We start from the raw sequence: 26,803 nt of genomic DNA on the forward strand, positions 1-26,803 counted from the left end.
TGATGATTATGTGCAGATTTTTAAAAAATGGCAGTACCTTTGGGCCACATAGACAGTCTGAATTTTTTTGTTAAATTCGGTTTTGTTGAGATATATTAACATACCGTGCGATCATCCACAGTATACAATCATTTGTTCACAGTACCATCATACAGTTGTGCTTCATCACCACAATTGATATTTGAACATTTTCATTACTCCAAAAAAAAAGAAAAAGAAAAAGTCAAAAAGAACACCTAAAACATCCCATCCCCCATCCCGTCCTATTTTCCAATTAATTGTTGTCCCCATTTGAACTGTGTTTTGTAGACCTCCACGACAGTGATGGGAGCTCCAGCAGCAGCCATCCGCATCTCAAAAGCACAGCCAAGTGGGCAGCCTCCTTGGAGAATCTGCTTGAAGACCCGGAAGGCGTGAAAAGATTTAGGGTTTGCCATTTTCATTGTTGATCGGGATGGATGCAATAGGTGAAGAGGTTTAGATGCAAGTAGGGGAAAACTCAGGCCAGTTTTTTTTTTTTTTTTTTAATGCAATTTTATTGAGAGATATTCACACACCATACAACCCATCTGAAATATACAACCACTGGTTCACAGCATCATCACATAGTTGTGCATACATCCCCGTGATCAATTTTAGAACATTTTCATTGCTCCAGAGAAGAAATAAAAGTAAAAAAGAAAACCCAAATCCTCCCATACCTCTTATCCCCTCCTATTATTGACTCATAGTATTGGTGTGGTACATTTGTTACTGTTGATGAAAGAGTATTAAAATATTACTGTTAACTATAGTCCATAGTTTGCAAGAGGTACATTTTTCCCCATGTACCCCTCTGTTATTAACTCCTTATAATAGTGTCGTAAGTTTTCAGGCCAGTTTTTAATACTGTCAGTCCACTATGAGAATAAGAACTTCCCAGCTGTCCCTCCCATGGGCCAGTGCGGAGGGGCAAGCACAGTCTGTTTCCAGTTTCTGCGTAGGCAGATGGAAGGGGGTGGGAGGGGGTGGGGAGAAGGTTCCCTGTTCATTGGTGGAGTCTGTTTGTACGAGGAATTTCCAGCTCTGTGACGCCTGGGAGGGTACTCTGGTTTCTCGGATAGGAAGGTTGTTCTCTTGTGCCTTGGGATTCTCAGGATGACATTATTGAAGGAGAGAGACTGGACAACAGTTTCAAAGTGAACTTGGTGAAGGGGAACTCAGGGGGGCTTGCTGCTGGATGGGCTGCATCAGTGCTGTCTGGGGGTCACCTACGGGCCAACAGGACCCCCTTAGGGGGACCACATGTGAATTTCGAGATTGCCTTGTATCTGCCCAAGTCCCACCAACTTCTGTCTTAATTTAAGCCTTGGGTGAGGCGGTACAAACCTTCTACTATTGGTCCTTGCCAAAAGAAAACACACTTCCAGCTTAAAATCGTTTTAATCATGGCGTTTTTAGACATGCTCACTGTGTTTTCTTTTCTTCTGTTTAAAAAAAAAAAAAAAAGCAGGCCTGATGTTAGAGGAATGTTACTTTGTTTAAACGCTGTCTGGAAGGAACTAACATATCTTCCACTCTGATTTACTTTTTGGTAATTTATTGTCAGCTAGAATTGCAAGTAGATTTTTTGCTTCATTTTTGCTCTTCCTTACAATGTCAAAACCATTAAGTTCAAATGCTTATGAAATTGTAGCTTTAACTTTAAACATACATCTGGTTTTTCAAAGTGGGGGCTTTGAAGGATAAATGAACCATGCTCATTTCTTGACTTTTGACAAATCAACCTTAGAGGGGAATGCATTTTTTTTGTTTTGTTTTATATTTTTAAAAGGTAGAATACTGTTATATGATTTTTTTTTTCTTTTTATCCACAGGAGTTTTTAAAAAAGGAATTCAGTGAAGAAAATGTTTTGTTTTGGCTAGCATGTGAAGATTTTAAGAAAACACAAGATAAGAAACAGGTATTTTTTTCAACGCTGTAATCACTTGCTTGACAATTTTCTTCTCCCCTTATAAAGTTACAGCTGCCTTTCCAATAGATTTTAAAATTGCTGAAAGACACCTAATTCATATTGGATATTGGGGGGGGTAAGCTTTAGGTTATGTATCTTTGTCGATCAAATAGTAATATTTTAGAAGTGTGTTAGTACATTTTTAAATGGAGCTGTTCAGATGGACAAATATTTAAAGTAAAAATAACAATTTGGGTCATTTAGAGTTTGTTATTCTGTGTGATTTTTTTTCTACATGAATAAGTTATGAGGCTGTTTCACTCAGTTTGACACGTTGGCATTTTGTATGGCTGTAGTGAAACGACAAACAGATACATAGCGATAAAATGCAGGTCAGATAGATTTTCAGGTATTCAATATACCTTTACAAAACACCCCAGAGTGGGCAGGCACTCGATAGAAAGTTTTTGACTGTTTTGGTTCCATGCTTTTTGCAGGGAGGTAGCCTTTAACTCCTGGTGTCAGCTGGATTTTCCGTCATTGAAGGCTGGGTGAAGGGGGTGGGTGTGGATGGAATTAAGGGGAAGGAGGCCTGCGGGTCGAGTGTGTTCACATAAGGCCTGCACTTGTGTATTTCCATGGTGCTGCTGGCTAAACACCTACAGGTAATGCATGTGAATGAGTGAGGCTTCTGGGGTGAGGCTGTAGGGAGTGGTGGGGACTAGGGCTGTGAGGGGGCTGGTTGTTTGGCCGAGTTGGCAGTAAATACTTTGGGGTGCGTGGCTGCCTGGGCTTTTCCCGTTGTGAATTCTGTCTCTACCAGGTCACTGATGGGAATCTCCCATCCATCTCCCGTCCACACCTGTCCATCCTCACCCCCCTGGGACCCCGAGGGGCCCTTCTTCCTAAGAGGTTTTCTCCCATCTTCAGCCCAGTGCTGCCTGTTTATCCAGAGAAGCTGGCCTTTTGAATCCTTATGGGAAGCCGTCAGATTTTAAATGTTGGAACTAATTTTTTTTCTTTTTTTTTTTTTAAACCTTGCCTGCCAAGCAAAGCATATCCATGGGCAGATGTGGCCTGCAGGCTGCCAGCTTTTGAGTCTCCGTCTGTTGCCTCCAAAAGCTGGAATCCATGGGGCCAGCGGCCATGAAATGTTTGCAGGCAACAGCTTGGAAAATGTACATCATCAGTTTATTCTAAGGCTCTTCAGGGCCCAGACATGCTTCTCTCAGGATGGAGCAGGTGGCAAAGAAGGATTCTAAGATGGGTTCCTTTTAGCCTGAATTTCCCAGGTTGGCCTAGAAAGCCATCATATGCTGTGGCACTAGGCTTTTGCTTCCTTCTGGCTCCTTCTCTCCCCAGGATGGCCTTGGCCCGAGCCTCCTGGGTTTCAGTGGCCTCGGGGGAAAGTGAGAGAGGAGGTGGGAGGATGTGCCTTGGACAGCAGGGAGGTGGGCTGAGAAGGCAGGAGCGTTCCTTGTTCTCCTTTGTCCTCAGCACCCAGCACAGGCCCAGGGACCCCAAGGACAGCTGCGGGGCTGTGCTGCTGATTCATCCAGCCTCACTCTAAAACCCAAGTGCGGAGTCAAGCAGGCAAGCAGATATTCATTTATGGGCTTTGTTCTTTGAGTCTGAAAGAGGGGAGGGGCCAGAGGGTGGCCAGCCCACCCCCCACATGGTGCAGATAGGATGTTAGACCAGGGAAAGGAAGTGGGACTTGAACCAGCCCTGCTGAGGCCACACATGCCTTTTCCTTGCACACCAGACTGGCGCGTTCTTCAGTTCAGCTAAATTCTCCAAACCCTGATGGCGTGCCTCAGTGTCAGGCAGTGGGGAAGCACTGGAGAGCCCCAAAGGGGCAAGAGTGTGGACTGTCTTTAGGGAACTTGCATTTGGAGAGGAAGACGAGTCTTTGTAAGTGTGTTGAGTATAAAAATGGGAAGTGCGGGTCCCCTGGGAGCATTCTCAGTGGGTGGTCAGGAGGTAGGCCTCCAGGGGAAGTGACTTTTAAGCTGAGACCCGAAGAAGGATTGAGGTGGAGAAGACTGTTCCTGGAGGAGGGAACAGCACATGGGAAGGCTGGAAAGAACTGAAGGAAGACCGGAGAGCTGGAGGGTCACGTTCCAAGGGGAGGCTGGCTCTGGTTGGGACTAGAGGTGGGAGAGGCACCCCTGGAGAACCTGGGTGCTGATGTGAGGAGGGGCCTCAGGCCAGGGCCCAGGAAAGCCACCACTGGACTTTAATGGGGTGTGTGTTGGTGGGGGTGGGGTGGGTTTAAAGCCTAAAGATTTGCTTCCCCAGCCTTTCGGGTGGGCAGGTGGGATCAGGCTGCACTGTCCCATCCAGGTCCCTCAGGGAGAGCTTCCAGAGCCCGGCAGCCCTCTCGGCGGCCCCTGCTCCCCCCTACTCCTGCCAACCCCTGCATAGGACCCCGTGAAGGTTTGCATCCCTAGGCCTGTGCTGTGAACGCCTCCCGTACCCTCCGCTGCCTGGGAAGGCAGGTGGTAGAGTGAGGGTGGGAGCATCTGTGACCGCCCCTGGGTACAGCCTGGTGACAGCTCAGCCTGGGGCATTGCGCCGAGCCTCCCATCATACAGGTGCAGACTGTGACCTGGAGATGCTGTGCAGCTCACCCAGGGCTGCCCGGCACGCTGGGGGCTGAGGGCTAAGCTAGTCCTCAAGCCCAGGTCTCTGCCTGTATAATTGCTTGCTTTCTTCTGTACTGTCTTTCCCTCTCTCACAGAGGCTCCATAAGGTCAGGGACTTCTGTCTGCCTCATTCCCACCGCAGCCCGAGAGCCTCGTGTGGCGCCGGGCACGCGGGGCACGCCAGCCCCTCTTTTAAAATGAATTTGTTCTTCGCTCGGGCTGTGGAGGGCAGACATCCACTGGCGTGTGCCAGCTCCCTGCCACCTCCCTCACCTGGCGGAGCTGGGAGGTGATGTGCCTTCCCCTCTGTTAGAGCTTTTCCTCCCAGAGGCGCCAGTGTCCGGCCCGCTGTGCCCTTGGCCCCTGGCAGGCGGGAAAGCAGCTCCTTGGTTTGAGAGGGTCTTGACTCTCCACATTTATGGCAGGTTGTTGGGGACTTAGGAAGTTGGAGGGTGACAACCTCCCCCCCCCCGCCCCCGGAGATCCTGCGGTGGTCGTTCTTGCCAGGTGTCCATATTGCGCTGTCAGCTTTCACTTTCAGGGCAGTGTTCTCCCTTTGCGGTTTCTTTATGGTTTAACATTTCCTTATAGAGTGCCTCTTCCCCATGAGTTAGCACGTGAGATAGCTGTTTTCTAAAACAGAGCAGCACTTATGTCTTATAAAACCTTGGAAAAAGTCCAAGAGGGGATTCATTCTTGGCTATACCTGAGTTGATTTAATTATTCATTTAATCGGCACCTTCTGTTGAGCCTGTTGATTGTGTGTAGGGACTGATAGGGATATGGCTTGGTAGGGGGTGCTGGGTTAGGGAAGTGGGGGTCGTGGAGGGGGTGGTCCCAGGTTTCTAATACCCATCGCTCTGAGAGTGACTCACACCAGTATTTTAAATATATTAAATATATTAGCACCTTGCATTTTATAGTGTTTTAGAGTTTACCTAGTTATTGGAGGGGGGTGGGGTGGCTATGTTAGTTGTTATTCTTATATATTTTGTTCAACACTAAAACTTGATCTCAGAACTGGATCTGTTTTTAGAGTATTTGATGTTCTTATTTGAAAGGTCTTCCTAAAAGGGTAAAACACCATCTTCTTTGTTTTTTTTAAGTGTATAGAAATACAGAAGTGATACAGTTCCTTATGAGAAGTGCGTTCTCGTCACAAGTGTATGGAGTAAGAGGAGCTAACCTTTCACCCCTCAGCACCCCCCGAATCCCTCTTCCTGGCTGGGGGGGAGCCTTGTCGTCGGTCTGGGCTGGGTCTTTCCGACCTTCGCCTGGGGCCTGAGATCTTCACAGGCTGCTTTTCAACATGGACTCAGCCAGGAAGAGGCGGCTCCACGGCTGAGGGTGTGGTCTCGGGCCCAGCCTTGGAGGGCTGGGGTCTCTGTTCCCTGATCTGTAAGATGAAGGACAGGGCTGGAAGCCGGAAGCTCGTGGGTTCTGTCCCATTTGTGGACGTCTCTAGGAGGACCCCCCTGCTGTGATTGGTGCTGGGGAGTGGGCTACACTGGGGGCTGAAGGGGGCTCACATTTCTTAAGTCAGTGTGTTAATAAAGCCCCAGCAGCTTCTTTTTTAAACCTCTAATTTTTATGTAATCATAGATTTACATGAATTTGTAAGAAAGAATACAGAGAAATCTGGAATACCCTTTACCAGCTTCCCCAAATGGTAACATCTTGCAAAACTATAGTACAACCAGGATATTGCCATTGGTACAATCTACCCATCTTGTTCATATATCCCTAGTTTTTCTTGTATGTGTGTGTGTGTGTGTGTAATTCTCTCAGATTTTATCACATCCAGACACAGCACAGTTTCGTCATCCACGAGGAGACTCCCCATCACCGTCTTCCTTCTCTCCCTCCTCCCACCCCATTCCCCTGTCCCTAACCCCTGAAAACCAGTAATCCAGTCCATTTCTAAAATTTTATCTATTCAGAGATGTTATATAAATGGAATGATATAGCATGCCATCTTTTGGGTTTTCTTTCTTTTTTTAAAACCCTTTTTTTTAAAGTTGAGAAATGCAACACACATGTGGAAAAGTACATGAACAATATTTTTTTCTCAGATGGTCTCATGTCATTTGCAAAATTGACATTTATGCAAGTGGTTTTTGCTCCTTAGAATGACTTGGATCCCCTTTCTGAGTTTGGGAAAGAAAACTTTAAAGACACCAAGTAATCACAATAACAGTGCCAGTAGGGGACCTTTATTTATGCTTATTTTGTCCTAGGCACCATTCTTTTACTTGAATTGTCGTATTTAATCCTCAACAAACCTGTATGGTGGGCGTTATTATTACACACAGGGACACAGGGTGGTTAAGGTAAAGATGAGCACGTGCAGGTTCGGGGTTGGATCCACAGAGTCTGTCTCAGCTCCGTTAGCATCTTCAGCTATGTCTCCTGCTAGTCAATGCCACATTTCTAAACAAAGTGTATGGACTGCTACAGCTCGCTGCATCGCTGTGTTAGTTTCCTGGGGCTGTTGTACAAATAACCACAAACTGATTGGCTTAAAACAACAGGAATTTATTCTCTCCCAGTTCTGGAGGCCAGAAGTACAAAGTCAGGCTGTCGGCAGGGCCTGCTCCTTCCGAAGGCTCCAGGGAAGATCCTTCCTGGCTTCTTCTGACCTCTGGTGGCCCCCGGCGTTCCTTGGCTTGTGGCCGCGTACCTCCACCGTGCACCTCCGCTGCAGCTAGCCGTCTTCCCTCTGTGTCTATGTCTCTCTGTCTAAATTTCCCTCTTCTTATCAGGACCCCAGTCATAATGGATTTAGGGTCCACTCTAAACCAGTGTGACCTCATCTTAACTTGATTCCATCTGCAAAGACTCTATTTCCAAATAAGGCCACATTCTGAGGAGGCCACATTACTCCTTTGCAGTAATGAGCTTGATAAGGTGGAAGTGAATTTCGGGGGTCCCTGTTCAACCCAGCGCACTCACTTTTAGAGGTTGTCGACTGAGTCTTTCCTGTTACAGCTGAAGTTCAGCTTACCTACCCGCCCTGGCTACTATGTTTTCACTATTAGGACTTCTTATACATTGTTTACTGCTGAGCCAAAGAGGTTGCTACAATTACATTTTCCTGCTTGGACCATTTTTTGCTTTTCCTATTTTTGCACACTCTAGCATGCCCTTTAAAATGCCTTTCAGTTCAGTGTTGCAGGGGCACAGGCCTGTTAGATAATCTCCGTAGTCCTCTGTCCCCCCGGGATGCTCCTGCTGGAGTCCCCTGGCCCCCTCCTCCCACCTGCCCAGTTGCTATCTCTCCTGCTGTGCTGCACGCACAATCTGGTCTTTCTTTGCCCCCATCTGGGCAGTCCCTGGGCCCCCCTTCCTGCTCCTGGGTCCAAGTCTTCCTTGATCCCAACTCATCCCTCATTTTGGTGGAACACAGTCAGCGGTGGCTTGCTGAGAAAGGGGTCGTGGCCAGTAGAAAAAAAAATGTTTTTTTCCTATTCCCCTACTTCATCGATAATCTGATGGAGCATAGAATTCCGGGTTGACGGTAATGTTTACTTGAAATTCTGAAGACATTGTTCCATTGTTCCATTTAACCTGGAAATTTTTAATTCTAGAAAATGTTCTTACATTATTATTATTATTACAGACGTTTAAGTTTTGGTAACTTCTTTCTTTCTGATTTCTCTGATCTCTTTTCCAATGATGGTCCCCCTTGGACTGAGCCTTTAATATTGTCTTTTTTTGCCCCTTGTTTTTCACCTCTTTGACTTTTGGTTCCTACTTTTCTTTTGCAGATTTCAACTTGATCCTTGGTTCCTTCTATTGAATTAGTTCTGCTTCTGTTCTTGGTTTTCTCCAGACAAGAGGCCTCCATTCTCTGCCGATGCCCTTCTAGAAGTGGGTTGGGAGAAGTTTGCTGGGGGCTCTGTGTGCAGAATTTCCCTGAAGCCCCTCTATTCAGTTTGGCACCTCATCCTTGCTCTGCTTCCTGCCTCTGTCCTGGGGCCTCCTGAAGCAGTTTCTCTAGGGGACGAAACTCCAGTCTCGGGAGTTGGGGGGACGGGGACAACCAGACTTCCCCGGGGAGGGCCAAGGACCTGGGGTCTCACTTCTTCTTTCTGTCGCCCTCCACAGCCCTTCCTGCTGGGCTACCGGAGGCCCCCGAGAGCCTGGCTGGCGGCTGGGGAAGCAGGCCCGTTCCTTCCTGGCACCCCCTCCCCCGACTTGCAGGTGCTTGGCTTTGTCCTTGCTCTCTGCTGAATCCTATGCTGTTTCAACATCTGCTTTCCATTCCTGAGCCAGCGAACCGGTTCTCGGAAATATTCTTGAATCATTTATTTGATGTTTTCTTTTCCTCATTTTCTCTGTCTCATTCTCTTTCTGGAATAGATATTAGTAAAGTTAGTGGGTTAATCCTTTACTTTTCTTCTGGATCCTCTCTCGTTGTCCATCTCTGGGCACAGTGACGGGAATGGAGAGCTGTGGGCTGATGGGAGAAGATGTTTAGGAGGCAAATATGTCAGCAGAAATCGAAGACTGGTGGATGTGGGGACAGGGTAGAGAGGGCAGGACCCCTGGTGAAGAGGGGCTGTTCACTCCTCGTGTGACATTTGAGGGGCCTGTGGCACATTTCTGGAAATCAGTTAGCTACATGGCTCAGTGGCTTGCGGGAGAGGGCTGGACTGAGATCTTGGGAGAGCCTGGAGTTGGAAGAGCAGCCAGCCAAGAGCAGGACCCTGGGAACCCCAGCATTTAGGAGTGGACGGAGGGTAAAGGAGGCAGGAACAGGTGATGTGGGAGAATCATAGGGGATCAGGGCTCTTGCAGTGGAGGGAGTGGGTAGGAGGCAGAGGGCAGGAGTGGTGAGCAGGACCCGGTGCCAGAGAGAGCCCCAGAAAACGCCTGCAGGACCCAGCAACATGGAGGGAGGACATTAATGAGCAGGTGAGAGTGACTGAGCTGCGTGGCCGGCGGGAGCCCCACTGAGCGGATTGGGGGTGAATAAGAGGGAGGAAATGGAGACACAAAGTGCACACTTTTCTTTTGAGATGTGTCAATAAGAAATTGGGGGAGGGGAGGCCATTAGCTCAGGGAGGATGTGGACTAAAAGGTTTTGTTTTATTTCCCCAGTGGGAAAAGCTTAGCCCTGTTTATTGGGGGAAAGTGCAGAGCCAGGCTCTTCGGAGCTTTGGACTGCTAGTTACCTTGCTGTTCCCCGTAGCCAAGCCATGTTTCTGGGGCTGATGTTTAGGTGAACTGGCTTCTCCTGAGCGCGCACTGATTGAGAGCAGGGCTCCAGCCGCTGACTGCTTGCAGGACATTCATGTGGCTGAGGTGTCGCCTGCCCAGAAAAAGGCCTCAGATGTGTGGGGTTTCTGGGAGGAACTCATCTGGGCACGAAATGCTCCACAGTGTCCCTGAGTTGATGGCAGGGACTAAAAGTCATTGCACAGACCCAGGCGAGTCCTTTTCCAGAACCTTCTGGGGGCAGGAGCAGACACGATTCACATTCCAGTCCTGGGCTGAGGCTGGGCAAGTCTGCAAGACCCAGAGAAGGGGAGACAGCGGTCCTTCTAGGTCCCAGACCCGAATGGTGACCTGGGTAACTCCGCCAGTGGGTGGGGTTTTGCTCCTCCCTGACAGTAGCTAGAAAAGGGTTAACAAAGCTCTGGAAAATCTACCGAAATAACTTCACAGATCGGTTCTTCTTTTTCACTGCGTGTCCCCAGCCTGGGCACCAGGCTTTCCCGTGACCGGCTTGTGGTCGGCAGTCTCAGGGTTTCCCTCTTCAGTCACACTTCCTATCCCAGCCCAGATAAGCTGCATGGCTGCTGGAAGCGCCCCCAGGGCTGGGAGGGGCTGCACGGCGACAGTGGTCTGTCCCGGGGGTGACGGGGACTCTGGGCTTCAGGGTTTCCCCACGCTGCTTGTTCTCAGGCACTCAGGAGAGGCAGCTGGGGGCTGACAGCGAGGCCAGAAGACCTGGAGGCTTCTAGGATAGTCACTTCCTCTCCTTCTGGCCCTGTCCCCCTCCTTCTCTAAGCCTCAAGCTGCTCATTGGACTTCTCCTTTTCAGAGCCACCCAAGATAGCCCGGATTCACCTGGTCAAGATGTGTGTGTGTGTGTGTGTTTGCGTAGATGTTCAAGGAGAAGGGAGGCCTTAAGTGATTCCTGCCTCCAAAGCTCTGCATGGTGTTTGCCAGCCTTACCTGATGAACCTCTGCTTTTATGAAGTTTCCAAAATGTTCCTTCCTGACAGAATGGGGAGTGGGGAGTGGGGTGTAAGGGCTGGGAGTGAGGTGCACAGCTTCATGGAGCAGGTGGGTCTTTGTGAGATGAGAGTCCGAAGGAGCCACCCACCTGGGCCGCCCTGAAGCTCCTGGACTTGTCACCTGGCCTAGGCATGTTTACCTTCAGAGGCTGTGTGTGTCTTTGAGTGTGGCATCGATTGATCCCATTGATAGTCAACAAAGAACAGACACGCCTTGGGCGTCATCACCACCTGGGCAGGCTTTTTGCAAGTATTAGCAAGGTTTTCTTTCTTGGGGGACGGGAGACAGTCAGGTCTGGGGCTCATGGGGTCTTTTGTCAATTAGTCCCTGGAACCAAAAAAAACCTAAAGGACTAAATTTCTCCTGCTTTCAAGCTCCAGTTATTGAAGGCTTCTGGCAGTTTCCATAAGGTCAGAAGGTCTTCAGAGCCTGAGATTTCCTATGCCTAGCTGTGTGGCATAGACCCGGGTGGGCTGCCTGGAGGCAGTGGCATCTTCCAGACCCTGCTAAGCCCCCTCACTTCTTGCTATGAATCATTGCCATATTTCTGAGGGTTTTACCCTCTGCATTCCCCTGTAGAGTAAGGCCATACTTCAGGCCCTGACATTTAGAGGGACAGCTCCCATCTTAGGGACCAGCGAGATAAGTGCACAGGAAGTCTTCTTCCTCTAAAGGAAAATAGAACTCCAGGAGAAGGCATCTTGTTTTTAAAAGGAAACAGTTAACCATGAAGTTCCAGCTCCTGATCCAAGAGGGTCTCTGTGCCAGCCACAGCTGGTTTGGGTAGAACAGGAGGGCAGCTGTGTGCTCATCTTTTTCAACTCTGTTTGGGAGATGTTTAAGGCTGGTGCCTTCTCAGGACTCATGCTTCCCAGCAGGACTGCGCTGGGGTTTCAGGGTGGGCGGTGAGTTCTTTCCTGCACTCACATTCAGTATCTCATCACCCGAAAAGAACGTGCTGCCTGGAAGGCTGGCAGATCATGTGACCTGGGGAGGCTCTCGTGTCTCGCATGTGTGGAACTGAGTCTGGCAACTCAAGGCTTTGGAACCAAGTGGTCCTAAGGCCCACTGCAGGCCCCTTGAATCAGCCACATCTCTCTGGCCTCCCATCCTCCTCAGGAAAAGGATGATCACAGGGTCCAGCTGGCAGGTGTGCAGAGGATGTAGGGTGAGCCATGACTGTCCAGCTCCCAGCAGGTGTCTGGAGCACAATAAGTGCTTCATAAGTGTGAGAGATGTGTGTGCATAGGTTCAATTTTTTTTCCTTATTGTAGTAAAAGGTATATAATGTAAAATTTACCATTTTAGCCATTTTAAAGTATCAGTTCCGTGGCATTCAGTACATTCCCGATGCTCTGCAACCTTCAGCACCGTCTAGTTCCAGAACTTCTTCATCGCCCCAGATGGACACGCTGTGCCCATGAGGCAGTCACTGCCCCTTCCCCCAACCCTCAGCCCTGGAAACCACAAACCTGCTGTCGGTCTCTACGGATTTGCCTATTCTGGACATTTCATGTGGATGGAATCGTACAATTGGTAGCCTTCAGGTCTGGCTTCTCTCACTTAGGACGCATGGATCAGAACTTCCTTTTCATGGATGAATAATGTTCCTTCAGGTCCTTAGTTTGGAAAATTCACAGGATGGCTGTGGACACTCATTCTGGGCAGTGTTCTCTCTGTTGTCCTTTCTGAATGGATAGTATAGAGACATTGTTACAGGAGAAGCGGCCTCTGGGCCGTGAGAGGGGAGGGAGGCGGTTGAGGTTGAGGTCCTCAGAGCTCGGCTGGGGGCAGCAGCAGGAACCCCCAGGCCGGAGTGGGGAGCTGGGCTCCTGGTCGGGCTGCTCCCACAGATAACACGAAGGCACCCGTGTCTCCTCCAGATGCAGGAGAAGGCGAAGGAGATCTACGGGACCTTCCTGTCCAGTAAGGCCTCTTCTCAAGTCAACGTCGAGGGGCAGTCCCGGCTAAATGAAAAGATCCTGGAAGAGCCACACCCTCTGATGTTCCAGAAACTGCAGGACCAGGTAACTTGACTTCCCTGTGGGCACCTTGACTTGGAAAGCTACATTTCATTCCAGGCCTCGAAGAATTCAGTGAAACACCAACTGTTAGACTCCCTGGGAGCCATCTCATCCTGCCCCTGTACTGGGCCAGCTGAGCTCCTGAAAGAGTGGGGCTGGGATCCAGGGTCGGGATTTGCCCCTGGGAGTTTCCCTGAGGTCGGTTTACTCTTGATCTACACACACCCTACAACCCGTGGTTATCTGTCTTCTCAGCCTTCTCGCATTACAAAGGAGGCTGGGTTTACTTGAGGAGCCCACACTGAGGAAGCAACACATGACAGACCAAAAAAAAAAAAAGTCTAGAAAGCAAGCAAGGAAAAAAAATTCTAGAAAGCTAGCTCAGGGACTCAAAGTGGCAGGGAAGCTGGGGCTATTTTTAGGCAAATATCCAAACATAGCCACCTACTTCTGGGGGCTCCCTATTGTAAACTGGTTCATAATGTGGCCCCTGAGTCATAAAGAAAAGGTGATAATGTTTGGCAGCATTGCCCATTTAAGAAAGCAGGAAAAATCCAGTTTTCAGAATGGATCTCTAAGGGGTAAACTTGAGTTTTCTAGTGAATGTTCCTCGGAGGATGCCACCTGTAATAGGCAAAGGGAATGAAACCACACTCTAAAGATCTTTTAGGCACGAATCTGCAGATGGGTCTGTTCATATCATGTTTGGGTTTAATGGAATGTTATATACACTCTTGGAGACAAGAGGAACACACACATCTCAGACTTCTGCTTCCTTGTTCTTGCTGAGCAGCACTGTCCTTCCACTTGGCAGCCAGGTGCAGACTAGCTTTGCACTTAGTCCAGCGCTCCTCAAACTTGAGCATGCCCAGAATCACCTGGAGGGCTTGTTAACCCAGATGCCTGGAGCCTGCGCCCAGAGTTAACCACTAAATCCAGCGGATCCAGGGAGGGCTGAGACCTTGTGGTCCTAAGAAGCTCCCAGATGATGTGATGCTGCAGGTGCTGGGGCTACACTTTGAGGACCACTGGCTTAAACCTTGGTTTGCCTTTTTGGACAGGCTGGTGTGTGCACAGAGCCTGGAGCATGTCCCAGTATCCAGGAGGCCTCATCTTTGCTCATCATCAAGTAGAAAACAAATTACAGATAAAAAATACAAATGTAGGAAGTAATTTGAGAATGTTTTCCAATTATGACGATTGCAAATTCCACATGAATTCTTAATCAAATATGAGTGTTGAAGGAACTCAGGTTAGCCCTGTAGGCTTGCTGAGGACCTCCTGGAGGTGGTGATTTTGAGCGAATGGGAAGAATGCCATGACGTGGATTTGTGGAGTAAAAAGGAAGTGGAATGGACAGTGCAAAGGCAGTCCTTCTGTCTATAGCCACGTGGGGATTCCTGACCCCACTCAGACTTCAGAATCTTTTAAAAGCTCCCAGGGCACTTTAAAGTGCAGCCAGGGCAGAGAACCCTTACCGAATCACAACAACATGTGCTGCTCAGCGGCTGCCCTGTGTGCCTGATGCCACACCTAGCAGGTATTATCTCATTTAATCTCCGATGAGTACTAGTATCCCCATTTTGCTGATGTGAAAAGCAGGGTTCAGAGAGAGGAAGTCATTTGTTAGCACAAAGTCAAGCCGGTAGTAGAAAGTGCTGGAGGCAGGATTCACACTCACCACCCTTTCTCTCTGCTTCACTCATGGCCTCTGTGGATCTCCCAGGATCATGGGCAGCCCTTCACTGGTTTTCAAAACCCCATGAGGCTAGCCAGGGCAGAGGGATTAGAAATGCCACGTAATACCAGCAACTCCATTTCTGGAGACCACAGAAGCAGTCAAGGCAGCGAGGAATGAGACAGGCTGGGGAATCCAGATCTCACGTGGTTAGATCTGCACAACGTCTCAGAACAGAGCCCTCCCCACTGGGTCCAGTCCCTGGGAGATTTAACTGGTACCAAAAGGAGGAAACACAAGGGACAGAGGAATATATTCTTTATAAGTGACAAAACAGTTTTAAAAAATAACTTTTACCTATCTAATTATGAAAGTCATACATGTGCAACCAGAAAACTTGGGAAACCAAAATAATGGAGGAACTCTGTATTTTATGCATGATTTTTCTGTAAACTTACAACTTCTCTTAAAAAAAAATGAAAATATATATAGAAAAAAAAATTGCTCATGATACACACCTGGTTATAAGCACTAAATAACACTTGATACCTAGACTTTCCATCTTTAAAAATATATATATATAGTAATACATATGCACATATTACCAACGTGGTATAATGCAGTTCAAACTATTCAATATATAAAAGAGTGCTTTTATGCCCTATTGTTAAAAATCACTTACTCCAGAGGGAGAAGGGGACACTAACAATCCACCTGAGACATAATTGGGAGAAAACAAGATGTTTGGAATCTGAGCGAGTCTGCGAAGAGCCTCGGTTCTGCTGCGGCTTCTGAAAGCCGCCTCTGAAAGGCCCCACTGGTGACCTTCAGCGTGTCTGCTCAGTGGGGTCTGCGGTTCTCTCTGTCCCCTGAAGGCCGCCGTGAGAGCCCTGTGTACCTAAGTGAAGGAAGTAGAGGGGCGCATGCTTAGAACCACAAGGTTTCACATAACTTTAAAAAGCCTCCTCAGTGGCTTTGGCTTTGCTGAGCATTGTTTGGCTTTTACCGTGGAGCTGCCTGAGCTTTCTGTGCTTTCCACACCCCCCAGCAGGATAACTTCAGATAGTCCCAGCTCTTCATCATGGGGAGTGTAGCCCTTGCCCTGGAGGCTGCTGTAGAGCACAGCCTGGAGCTAGAAGGACCTGGAAAATCCTCCCTGAACCAGCAAATTAGATGACCCGGCATCCATGTAGCTTATGTAAATGAGAGCTCCTTGGGACCTCGTTCAGATCCTACTGATTTTTGGTTTACACACAGTCATAACAAGGTCGGCTTTTTCAGTTCACTGCAGATTAGCAGGTGTCTATCGAAGTGCTATTGGAGGGTGCAGAGTGATAACTAACAGCCAGGGGGGACGCAGAAAAATGATACTAAACAAAATTATAACACAGTAATCCAAAGCCACTGAGGTGGGTGCCCACACCCCGCACTGGGGGCATCCCTGTGCCACCAAAATCATCAAGCAGAAGTTAAGGACGGTCAGTGTGTTATCTGAAGAATGTTTTATACACTTTAATAAGCCTTGATCAAAACACGGCTTGTGAAGGCGGGGAGGCTGGGATGGGCGGTGCTGTGCCATCTCTGTGTGCTGTAACTGGGGACCCCGTTAAGCTGTGGGCAGCAGGGAGGAAGGAGGTGACCTTACAAAGTCTTGGTTTCTCGGTGGAATTGCAGTTCCCTGCAGCATCTTTCCTCCCATTAAAAATCCACTCCTGGGAGGTCTATTTCAGTTCTGGTTGGTTGGCTAGTTTGTTGGTTTCTTCACTCATTCATTCCTTTATGCCACAAAAATTGTTTGGGCACCTGCTATGCAACGAGGAACATGCCTGTGGGGCTTCCATCGTGGGTGGGGGAGACAAATAATGAACAGATCGCTTCAGAGAAAGGGAAATGCTAAGAAGGAAATACCATGGGGTGATAGGCTAAGAGTGACTGGAGGGGCCTGCTTTGGATCTGGTAATCAGGGAGGGCTCCCTGAGGAGGTGACCAAGACCTGAATAACTAGAAGGAGCCAGGTACAAGACCTGGGGCAAAACCTTCCAGGGGAGGCAAGTGCAAAGCCCTGAGGCAGAAAGCAGCTGGGTATGTGTCCGGACTAGAAAGGTCAATGTGGCTGGAGTGTAGTGGGTGATGGAGGGATGGGGGTGGGATGGAGCTAAGGTGGGAGGGGCTGGCCAAGCTCAGGCCCTAAAACTGTGCTGACCGGTTCAATTTCAGGGATTTTGAGCAGTGACTCTTTACAGAATGTGCCAGTTGGGCAAAAAAGGCTTCGTTCTTTGAAGGCTGTGCAGCTTGGCTCCGATCTCCAGCTCCGCTGTGCCTGTCCCCCAGCAGCTGGGTCAGAGAATGTGGATGACTTGGTGCAGAGCCTTCTCCCTTACTAGCGAGTCAGCTGCCAACCCTTGGCCTCTGAGCATGGCTTGTCGCTTGTCCCTGATGGCCTGACTTGACTTTGGACACCCTCCCCCCACCCCTGCCTCACATCATCACTTCCTGGAAGTCAGGCTCCGATTCACTGTCTTTATCACTGTATGTGGGGACAGCACATGAACCAGGAGGGGGAAGTGGGAGCCCACGGTCCAGTCCCGCCTCCGTCTGACCCCAGTGGGTCCTGTTTCTTAGTGTGGCTTCCATGTCCTCATCTGTCACATGAGCTTTCGGCAAACTCTTTGCTGCCTGTCTGGGTTATGCTGCCAAGCAGCCTTTCAGCCTTCGATGTCCCAGTGTTACAATCTTATTTCCTGATAGCCGCAACCTTATTCCCTTAGACTGGCACCCCCACCCCCTTTCTTTGACTTTAGAATTTAGTAGCTGTGGGACATTGGGCAAGGGCAGCCTCTTTCTGAGCCTCAGTTTCCTCATCTGTGAAATGGGGGTTATGAGAAGGCAGTCGGAGGATGCATGAGGTCACCTCTCAGTGCAGTGCCTGGTGCTCTGTCAGCTTCTATCAGTGACAACTGTCCCTGTCCTTTAGAACGTAACGTATGGACATGAACTTCAGCTCAGGGCCATGGTTCTCAGCCCTGCGGGGGATTTTGCCCTCCAGGGGACATTGGGCAATGTCTGGAGATATTTTTCTTTGTCACAACTGGGAGGGGGGTATGCTGGCATCTAGTGGGAAGAGGCCAGGGGGCTGCTAAACACCCTGCAGAGCACAGGGCAGCCCCCACAACAGAGAATGATCTAGCCCGAAAAATCATTAGTACTGAGGTTGAGGAACCCTGGCTTAATTTGACTACCTTCCAGAAAGGTGGCAGAGTATACTTGTACCCTCTCTAAGCCTCAGGTTCCCACCTACAGAGCAGCAAATAGCATATATGTTAGTTTTCTCCATAGTGAATTCTGGGAAAACATTAAGACTAAACTGCTTCACAGTTTGCATGTTGCTTTTGTGTGTGCATCTGATTTGACCCTCAAGTAGTTGTGGGGACGGTGGAACCTGTCACCTTGGTTTGCAAATGAGAACATTCTCTGGTATGGGAAGGCTGCACAGCTGGGAGAGCTGGAAACAGGGCTTGGGCCCAGGGCGCTGGCTCATCCGGACTCTTCCCGCCAGGCCACTGGCCCCCCGAGGACAGTCCTCCCCATGATGTGGCAGAGTTTGGAGATGTAGTTTTCCACCTTTGAGTTCTTGTTTTCCCTCTCAACTTCTAGGCTGTGCTGCCATTTCCCTCTCCTGGATGTGGGCATTGTACTGTTGTCTCTGGCATTTAGTCCAAAGCTCTCACCTCTTCCCCTTTTCTACACCTGTCTCCCCCTCTTGGTCACGCTCCCCTCTACGCCCAGCCCAGGCAGGTTCTGGAGCTTTTCCCTCAGTTGCTTGGGCTCTAGGACCCAACTGCAGCAGTAAAAAGGAATGAAGCACCGAGATGAGCTGCAACCTGGTTCAACCTTGAAAACGTGATGCCACGTGAAAGAACCCGGCCACCAAAGACCAGAAACGATGAGTCCCCTCCCGGGAAAGTCCAGAATAGGGAAATCTACAGAGACAGAGAGTGGTCCTTAGGGCCGGGGTGGGGTTTGGTGGATAGGGGAGTATCAGGGTTTCGGAGGCTGCCGTAACAACGCATCACAAACCGAGTGGCTTAAAACCGCAGAAAGGTACTGTCTCCCAGTTCCTGGGGCCCGACGTCGAATCAGGGCCTGGGGATGGGGGGCATCCTTCCTTGCCCCTCCTGGCTTCTGGCTCTAACCGGCACCCCTGGTGCCCCTCGGCCACCGGCTGTAGCCTTTCAGCCTCCGTCTCCGTCCTCAGGAGGCCCCTCCGTGCCTGCCTCTGGGTTCAGATTTTTCTCTTGTAAGGGCACCCTAAACCAGTTTGGCCTCACCTTACCTAATCCCATCTTCAAAGACCTGTTTCCTAGTAACATTGCATTCACAGGATTGGGGTTCAGACTAGAATGTATCTTTTGGGGTGACCCAGTTCAACCCTTAACAGATGTAATAGCTAACAGCTCCGGGGTTCTTTTTTGAGGTGATGAAAAGGTTCTAAAATTGGCTGTGGTGATTGCTACGTGGATCTGTGGCTGTGCTATGTGTACTAAAACCCACTGAATTGTACACTCACAGTGAGCAAATTGAACGGTGTGTGAATTATGTCTTAACAGATAAAGCTATTTAAAAATATTTGTAAAACTGAAGAAATTAAAGAAGAAAGATTTCAGCCATAATGTGAAGGGATCAAGGATCAGATTAGTCACAGCAGCCTAACTTGGTCGTCTTTGTAAAAGAAGTTGCAGTGTCTGCACTGGCCGTGCCGGCTTAGCAGCTGCACGCGCGTGTCCAGCGAGCCCGCGGAGACAGGACAGCACAGAACCGCCAAGCCAGCACTGGCCGTGAGGGCAGGCACAAATCATCCTATTTCTGTTCACTCAGGATTCTGGATGAATTCATTTTTAAAATGATTTTTAAGTGTTAAGGTACTACATGTTCATTGTACAGATAAAAAATTCAAACAATTCAGGAGGACATGAAGTGAAAAGCTAAAATCCCCCAGGCCCCACGCCTTCCCTCATTCCCCAGCAGAAACTGTATGGTGGCGTCTCTCCTTCTAGACCCTTCTCCGATAACATTTAAGAACCTAGCGCTTTGAGATCTGCTTTGTGCCATGTGAAAGATTTAAGACAGACATTCGGTCCTGCCGATTTCTCAGCACCGGTTCACACATCTTTCTGCCTAAAGCGTCTGGTTTGGATTCCACAGCACAGCAGGAACACCGATGAGATTCCTAAAGATGGGAAGGTCAAGAGCATCGACAAAAGGCAGCTTTAGATAATCACTTTCTCTGTTGCATGGGGTGTGGGGAGCTCATTCTTCGGTAAATGTTAGGCGTCCAATGCCTGCACCCAACAGCAGGATTTCACCTACTGCTAAGAAGCCCCTGCTGGGACTTCAGGTTTGCAGTAAAGTCTCCTCTGAGCAGGGCAGAGTGGAGATGGCCTTCTCCACCGAGATGGGAGTCCTCCACCTGCCCATGCTCAAACATAAAAATGACTTCAGAGAGATGTCAGTGCTCCCAGCCACATCCTTGACCAAGAAAAGAACCATGAGTTGGGCCCCTACTTAGCAGTGTAGATTCTTTGAATTTCCCCAGAACCTGGGACACGAGGAGCACTTCCTTTTAGATGTAAATAAGAAGGGTTGGACCGGTGGTGCCAACCCTGGGTGAGGGGGGCTGCCTTGTCTCCAGGGGTCCTTCAGGGTCCATCCCTCCCCCAGCCCCTCATCTCTGCAAACAAGACCTCGGCCTGAACCGGAGCACGGTTCTCTCTCTGGCCTGCAGTGGCAAGGTGGGAGCCTGGCATTTGGGGCATTTCATCCCGTGGGTGCCAGGTGACATTCATTCCTGAAGATCAAGCCTGGTCCAGAACTCGGCGAAGCCAGAAAGGACACGCTGTGGTGTTAGGTTCAAATGAAGGAATGTCGGCCCCCGCGTCTGCCACAGCGTTTGCCTTGCTAGGGGGTGGGGCATGAAGGGCGGTGTTGGAAATACTTTGAGATTTTTTCTTTTTGCAACTTTAAAAGAGTGTTTAGGGGAATTGGAGAGGAGGCACCAGAACAACACTTACTCTCCTTGCGTTGGCAAAACAAAAATGAAATGCCTTTGCTCCAAGAAGAGGTTTTGGATTCTGTGTTGTAGACTCCAGGAGAGTGCACAGGTGCATCGGATGGCCCCGGATCAGGGCCTGGGAGGGGATTTGCCCCAGTGCGAGCCCGGTGTCTTTCTGAAGTTCCCATTCCACCCCTGGCCCATCGCCCATCCCTGGTGATCCTGCCCAGGAAGTGGGACGCTGTCCTGGGTGGGGGCAGCGCCCATCGTGGCCCTGCCTGGCCCTTTGGAGCAAGCGCCACCTTAGAAGCCATCTGCCAACCTGCCCACTTGCTCTCAGAGCTCTGGGCCCACCTCATTCCTGGATCAGAAGAGGATCTTTATCTCTGGGGTGGGGGCATCCCAGTCCGTGCCCTGTCCCAAGAGCCTCCCCGGGGCCTGGCCAGTTCTCTCATCATTTCGTCGGCCGAGGCTTAGCAGGAGAGGGGCTTGCTTCCTTCCCTCTGCAGCCTGCTCTTGTGAGTTTGGAATGTGCACGTAGTCTACACATGGGAAAAAACTCCTTCCACAGCTGTAATTCAGAGATGGTGGTGCTTGCCGCCGCCTTTCAGCAATTTTTGTGTAAAAACTAAACTGAGTTCTTGAAGCAAAGACAAAATCACATTAATAAAACTTTCTGTTGCATTAAAGGATTATTATTTTTTCTCCTTGTACCCAGTTGAGATAACATGGCAGAGAGTTTGGAAGGAAGGGAGGTTCCATGTTTAGTTTTGGTCTTTAGATGCACTTGACTTTGAAGAAGCATTAAAATATTTATTAGATTTGAAATGGAATTAATTGAAACAGTGATGAAATGTTCACCGAGGGGTCTTTGAGGCAAGTTGAGCTCCTCCTTCTCTGCAGGGATGCGTGTACTTCAGGGCGGGGGTCCTTTCCCAGAGCACCGACTTCTGAACAGCTGAGACCTGAAGCTGGACATTTTTCCTTGCAGAAAGGAAAATTCCGATCAGTCATCATCTGGGATTTGGAGAGGGAGGGTAGCTGTGAGTGGGGGACCCTCCTGCATAGTGGCTCCCCGCTGGAAGGTGCCCTTCTCCTTTTTCACCCAGAGTGCTGCCGCCAGCTTCTGGCAGGATTGGCTCCCGAGCCAACGATGCTAAATAGTTTACCCTCCAGGCATGCACTCTTAAATGGGGACTGCCAAAACCCCAAACCCTGCTGAGCTACAGCTGCCTTGGCCAAAATAAATAAATAAAATAAAAGTAGAGTCCATCTTAGCTGCCAGCTTGGTATTTTGTGCACCGGCTGCCCGTCTCCGAATTGCCCATCTGCTCTAGCTGTGCTCTGATGCTTTCCACCCACCACCACCCCAGATTTGTCTCCACTTCCGACTTTCTCTTCCCTGCACAAAGCCTGGGGAGTCTGTGTGTGTTGGGTGGATGATGGGTACAATGCAGCCTGGGGTGAGCTCAGTGCTCCCCATAGGGAGCCTGGGTTTTGCAGAACTGTCTGGGACTCCTTATGACAATCTCACACTCTGCGCTTGAGAAGCGAGATGGAATCAATGAGCTGACCGTATTAGCTTCGAGGCGCTGCTGGAATCAGTGACCGCAGAGTGGAATTGAATCGATTCTCTCCCAATTCAGGAAGCTGCAGGGCCTCGCTCCCTCCGAAGTCTCCAGGGGAGAGCCGTTCCTTCCCTCTTCCTAGCTTTGGGTGGCTTCTGGCAATCCTTGGCACCCCCAGGGCTTGTGGCCGCGTCACTCCCTTCCCTGCCTCGGTCCTCACCTGGCCGGCTTCCCTCCCTGTGCCCCTCTGTGTGTCCCCTCCTCCTCTGGGAACACAGTCATTGGCTGCAGGGCCACCTTAAATCCAGGATGACCCCCTTCGAGATCCTTCACTAACCCTCTTTCCAAAGAAGCCCTTGTTCTCAGGTTCCAAGCAGGGCGCGAATTTCAGGGTTCATTACTCATCCCACTGCCCTGACTTCTGAGGATGTTCATTTTCTACTTACACCCACAAACACACTCTTAAAGAACATATTTGGAACCACTGTTTCTCATTTGGGGTGCAGTTTCTAAATTTAGTCCTCAGTCGTTTAGCACCCACAGATCTTTTGGGGTGTCACCCTCCCTTTGAAGACCTCATTTCTCGTGGCTGTGAACGGTTCCGCTAGTGAGGGGCAGCATGGCCAGTGGTTAGGGGTGGGGGCTTGGCAGCTAGGCCGTGGGCGTTGCTTTCTGTGGCTGCCACTAACCATCGTGGGCAAAGCATGGAAGGTCCAAGCCCTGTTTCCTCGTCTGTGTAACCAGGATTTCGTGTAGGGCTGGGGAGAGGATTCAACGAGGGATTGCTTGGAACGATGCTGGGTGCTTGGTTCCCCTGGAAGGTCCTCGTGGCAGTGTGGCTCCCACCCTGTCCCGTAGGTGGTTTCTACACACTCGCTCGGTAATCATTTATTGGACCCCACTTCTGGCCATTTGCCACCGTGATAAATAAGGCTGTGGTCAGAAGCTGTGCACACTTTCTTGGAAGAGATATTAGCAGGATTCTCTGTTTCTGAAACTCTCTTTGCTGGGCACCGTCCATGAGGGACTCTGCGGGGAGGAGCAGGAGAGCCTTGGCTGGTGGCGGTGAGAAGCCTGCCCTGCAGACCCCACGCGGGAACAGAAGGCAGCTCGTGCCCGGGGCAGACGAGGCTGTTGGGAGCCACATCCTCTCCTTCCTCAGGTGTGGCCAAGGGCCTGCTGGCCGCAGCCACCTCTGCTGCAGCCCCAGGAGGTGGCCAGGGGCTCCAGGAGAAGCAAGCCCCAGTGGCTGCCTCATGCTCTCTCTTGGGGGCATTTCACACTTAACCATGGCAGGGAATGGCCCTTAGGCTCCTGTTACATAGCTAGCAGCCCCCAGCCCTCCAGCTTGCTGGCACCAGGCTTGGAAGTGCCCACAGTCCCCTGGGATGTCCCGGAGGCTCTGAGTCCTGCCAGCACATTCCAGCCACCTTTCAGCCCCCTGAGCTTGGCTCTTCCTCTCAGCGGGAGCAGCCCCTCTCCCCCTCCCCACGTCCTCTGGCCCTCCCTCCAGTTGGGCCTTTTTCTTCTCTCCTTTGATGTTGGAGCCTTAGAGCCACTACCGGCAAACAGGATGTGCGGCTCCCACATGCAAAGAGCTCAGACGAGACACCCAGGCCGCAGCGCATCCTGCCCAGACAGGTGGTTCCATCTGCAGTGGGTCTGGGTGCAGGAAGGGGTACGGGCTGGGTGCCAGGCAGGGGGGGTCATTCAGGAGGCTGGCATCATTCGTCACACTTTGAGCATCCGTTCCACTAGGTGGGCATCTAAAATGTCCCTTTGGGGACCCTTATACCTGGGAGGGCTGGATAACACTTGGTTGGGATTGGATGAAGGATGCCGACACCTGCTTCACCCACTTGAGGGGAATATGATAATGGAATTCCTCAACCCACCTCTTCCCTGGCTATGACTGTTGTATTTTCTGGAGTTGTTGTCGTTGTTGTTTAATAATTTCTTCAAACCTTGGCAAATTATAATCATGTCTAGGATTGCAAGGTTGTTACAAAATAGGTAACTTCTATGGAGAGGAATGGATGGGGGCTTACGGGGACATGGTCTTTCTGAGCAGGTGGAGATCTTGGGCAATATTGGAAAAGCACCAGGAGAAAGGCAGGCGGTAGTATTACTCATTTAAGGAAAACCAAAAATCCTAAATCTTTCCCCAGGCTGTGGACCCTGTTTATAGCAAAATGACTCAAGCGTTTCTTCGGTGGCTGAAGCCATCTGGGAGAAATGAAGGTGTAAAGGCCAAAGGTCATCTCCTGAGGCACCTGCCACCCCTCAAGGAGACATTCGGAGTCCTTGGCACCCAACAGACGTTTAGTTTACAAAGCAGTTTGTGTGTATTTGTGTGTGTGTGTGTGTGTGTGTGTGTGTGTGTGTGTGTTGGGAGAGGGCATATTTAAAAGTTGTCAGGGTTTTACCATCCACTTGATGACCACACCTGGTAGTGAGCAACATTATAGACTCCTCCAGAACTTTCCACTTGGTTGAGCCCATGTCATTGCAGCGAGGGAAGGCGCCAGGGTGCAGTGCATGGTGTGAATTTTTAGGCAGCAGAATGTCCTGAAAGTTAATTTGAAAAATCCAAGAGAAAGAGAGAGAGAGAGAGAGAGAGAAGGATAGAGAAAGATGAATGGTGAGAGATTTCTCAAAAGAGATTATACCCTTTGACAGCTGGAAAATGTTTTCCTTTTCCCTTCTCCTCTCCCCACTCCTTTTGTATGGCAAGGGGGTGAGGAAGGATGGCATAGACATGGGGTGGGGGTAGGGGATTGAATGGTGTCCCCCCAGAATTCATGCCCACCCGGAACCCTGAATGCGACCTTATTTGGAAACAGGATCTTTGTAGATGTAATGAAGCTGAGAGGAGGCCACACTGGATTAGGACGGGCCCCCAATCCAGCAAGTGGTGTCCTTGTGAGAAGAGGAGAGGACACACAGACACACAGACACACAGAGGAGACGCTGCAGGAAGACGGAGGCAGAGGTTGGAGTGGTGTGGCCACCAGCCAGGGGTCTCCGGGGGCCACCAGCTGCTGGGCGAGGCCGGGAAGGCTGCCCCTGGAGCCGTCGGAGGGAGCCCGCCCTGCAGACGCCTGATCCCAGACTTCTGGCCCTAGAACTGCGAGAGAGTCGTTTCCGTTGTTTTCAGCCTCCCAGTTTGTGGTTCTTCGGCAGCCACAGGAAGCTAATGACATAGGCAAGAGTGGGCGCCGGGAGTCTGTCCAGTGGAAGCCAGAGGGGTCCTCTTTGACCGGGGACAGTCTTTTGGGGACAGAAGGTGGCAGCCTTCTAAGTGAGTGGCTTTAGGCTTGCCCAGGGGTCCTCCTCAGCCGTTTGGCTGCACGTGTAGCCGACTGCTGCTTTAATTAGGGGGCTGTTCCCGAGGGCTCTCCTTGCTAAGACTGCAGTTTTACTCTCCTACCCCATGTTGAATAAGCCTCATTTTGTGTCTTAGCATAATAACAGGTTTGTTTGAAATCTTGAGTGCCAGGCTTATTGGGAGCCTTAAAGGTATCGGTGGCATCTGACATAACCATGACCTTGTAACTTCACTGTCTCTACTCCCATGGTTTCTATTCTGTTATCTCAAGCACTTGGAGAAATACGTCCCTCTATTAACTATCCAAAGAAAGCGGAGACTCTTAAAGGACCTCTTGTTAAAGGGTATGAGTCAGTGTTGTGTGAACCTATACTTCAGTGGAAAATAGAGATGTTTGTGCGTGTGACCCTCTGAACGGGACATTCCTTGAGAATATTGACCAAAAACATCCAGGAAATCTGCTTTCTCTAGCACGTGGCTTACTTTAGCCTTCTCTGCATGTGCTTTGTACATATTTGTACTCTCTGGCACACGGTAGGTATCTGATAAATATCTGTGGCCTGGCTTAGCCTTGGTCTTCAGACGCTTTTTCTTTCCCTCCTTAGATCTTCAATCTCATGAAGTACGACAGCTACAGCCGCTTCTTAAAGTCTGACTTGTTTTTAAAGCACAAGCGAACCGAGGAAGAGGAAGGAGATCCACCCGATGCCCAAACTGCAGCAAAAAGAGCTTCAAGAATTTATAACACATGATCCCCCTCCCCAAAGAGCCAGGGGGAGCCTAAGGAGCATGGAAACTCATTCTCAGGTCATTGCAGGGTTTATAATTGCTTTGTGATTTGCAAAGACTGAAATACACAAACCCTTCGATGCGATGTGTATATTCGATTAACTGCTTGACCAGTAAGTTTTGCGCGATGACTAATCTTACATTAAAAAATCAAAAACGAAAACAAATAGCTTTGAAGTTGCAGCACACACACACACACACACAAAAGGTGGAAAGAATCCTTAAACACTGGACACTTTTTGGTATTTTATAGCTTGATTAAACTTCCATGTGAGGCCACCAGGTGAAACAGAACCTCCCCCCCCTTCCTTTAGAGAAACACAGCAAATATTTATTGGGATATTTTGTTTTGCTTTGCAAACTTGACATCAATATACCTAATTTATTTTTTTTAATTAAATTCAGTTATATTGAGATAGATTCGCAATCATCCATGGCGTATAATCATGTGTTCACAGTACCATCATATAGTTGTGCATTCATCACCCCAATATATTTTTGAACATTTTCCTTATACCAAAAAGAATAAGAATAAAAAA

The 26,803-nt window shown here is 49.6% G+C and overlaps 1 protein-coding gene and 1 long non-coding RNA gene across 2 annotated transcripts in view; both read left to right on the top strand.

The window, feature by feature from the left end:
• Positions 1-26,362, top strand: part of RGS10 (regulator of G protein signaling 10) — a 37,178-nt gene extending 10,816 nt beyond the window's left edge. Inside the window, exons 2-5 of the mRNA XM_037805246.1 lie at positions 310-428; positions 1,857-1,943; positions 12,712-12,855; positions 26,081-26,362. Of these exons, the coding sequence (XP_037661174.1) occupies positions 310-428; positions 1,857-1,943; positions 12,712-12,855; positions 26,081-26,227 (497 nt within the window). The 3' untranslated portion in view covers positions 26,228-26,362. The remainder of the gene's footprint in view (positions 1-309; positions 429-1,856; positions 1,944-12,711; positions 12,856-26,080) is intronic.
• Positions 3,701-6,160, top strand: LOC119510835. The gene is made up of 2 exons (XR_005212042.1): positions 3,701-3,848; positions 5,689-6,160. It is a non-coding gene; the product is annotated as an uncharacterized LOC119510835 (long non-coding RNA).
• Positions 26,363-26,803: the final 441 nt, after the last annotated feature.

This window comes from Choloepus didactylus, chromosome 15 (genome assembly GCF_015220235.1).
Source record: "Choloepus didactylus isolate mChoDid1 chromosome 15, mChoDid1.pri, whole genome shotgun sequence".
Taxonomy (NCBI): domain Eukaryota; kingdom Metazoa; phylum Chordata; class Mammalia; order Pilosa; family Megalonychidae; genus Choloepus; species Choloepus didactylus.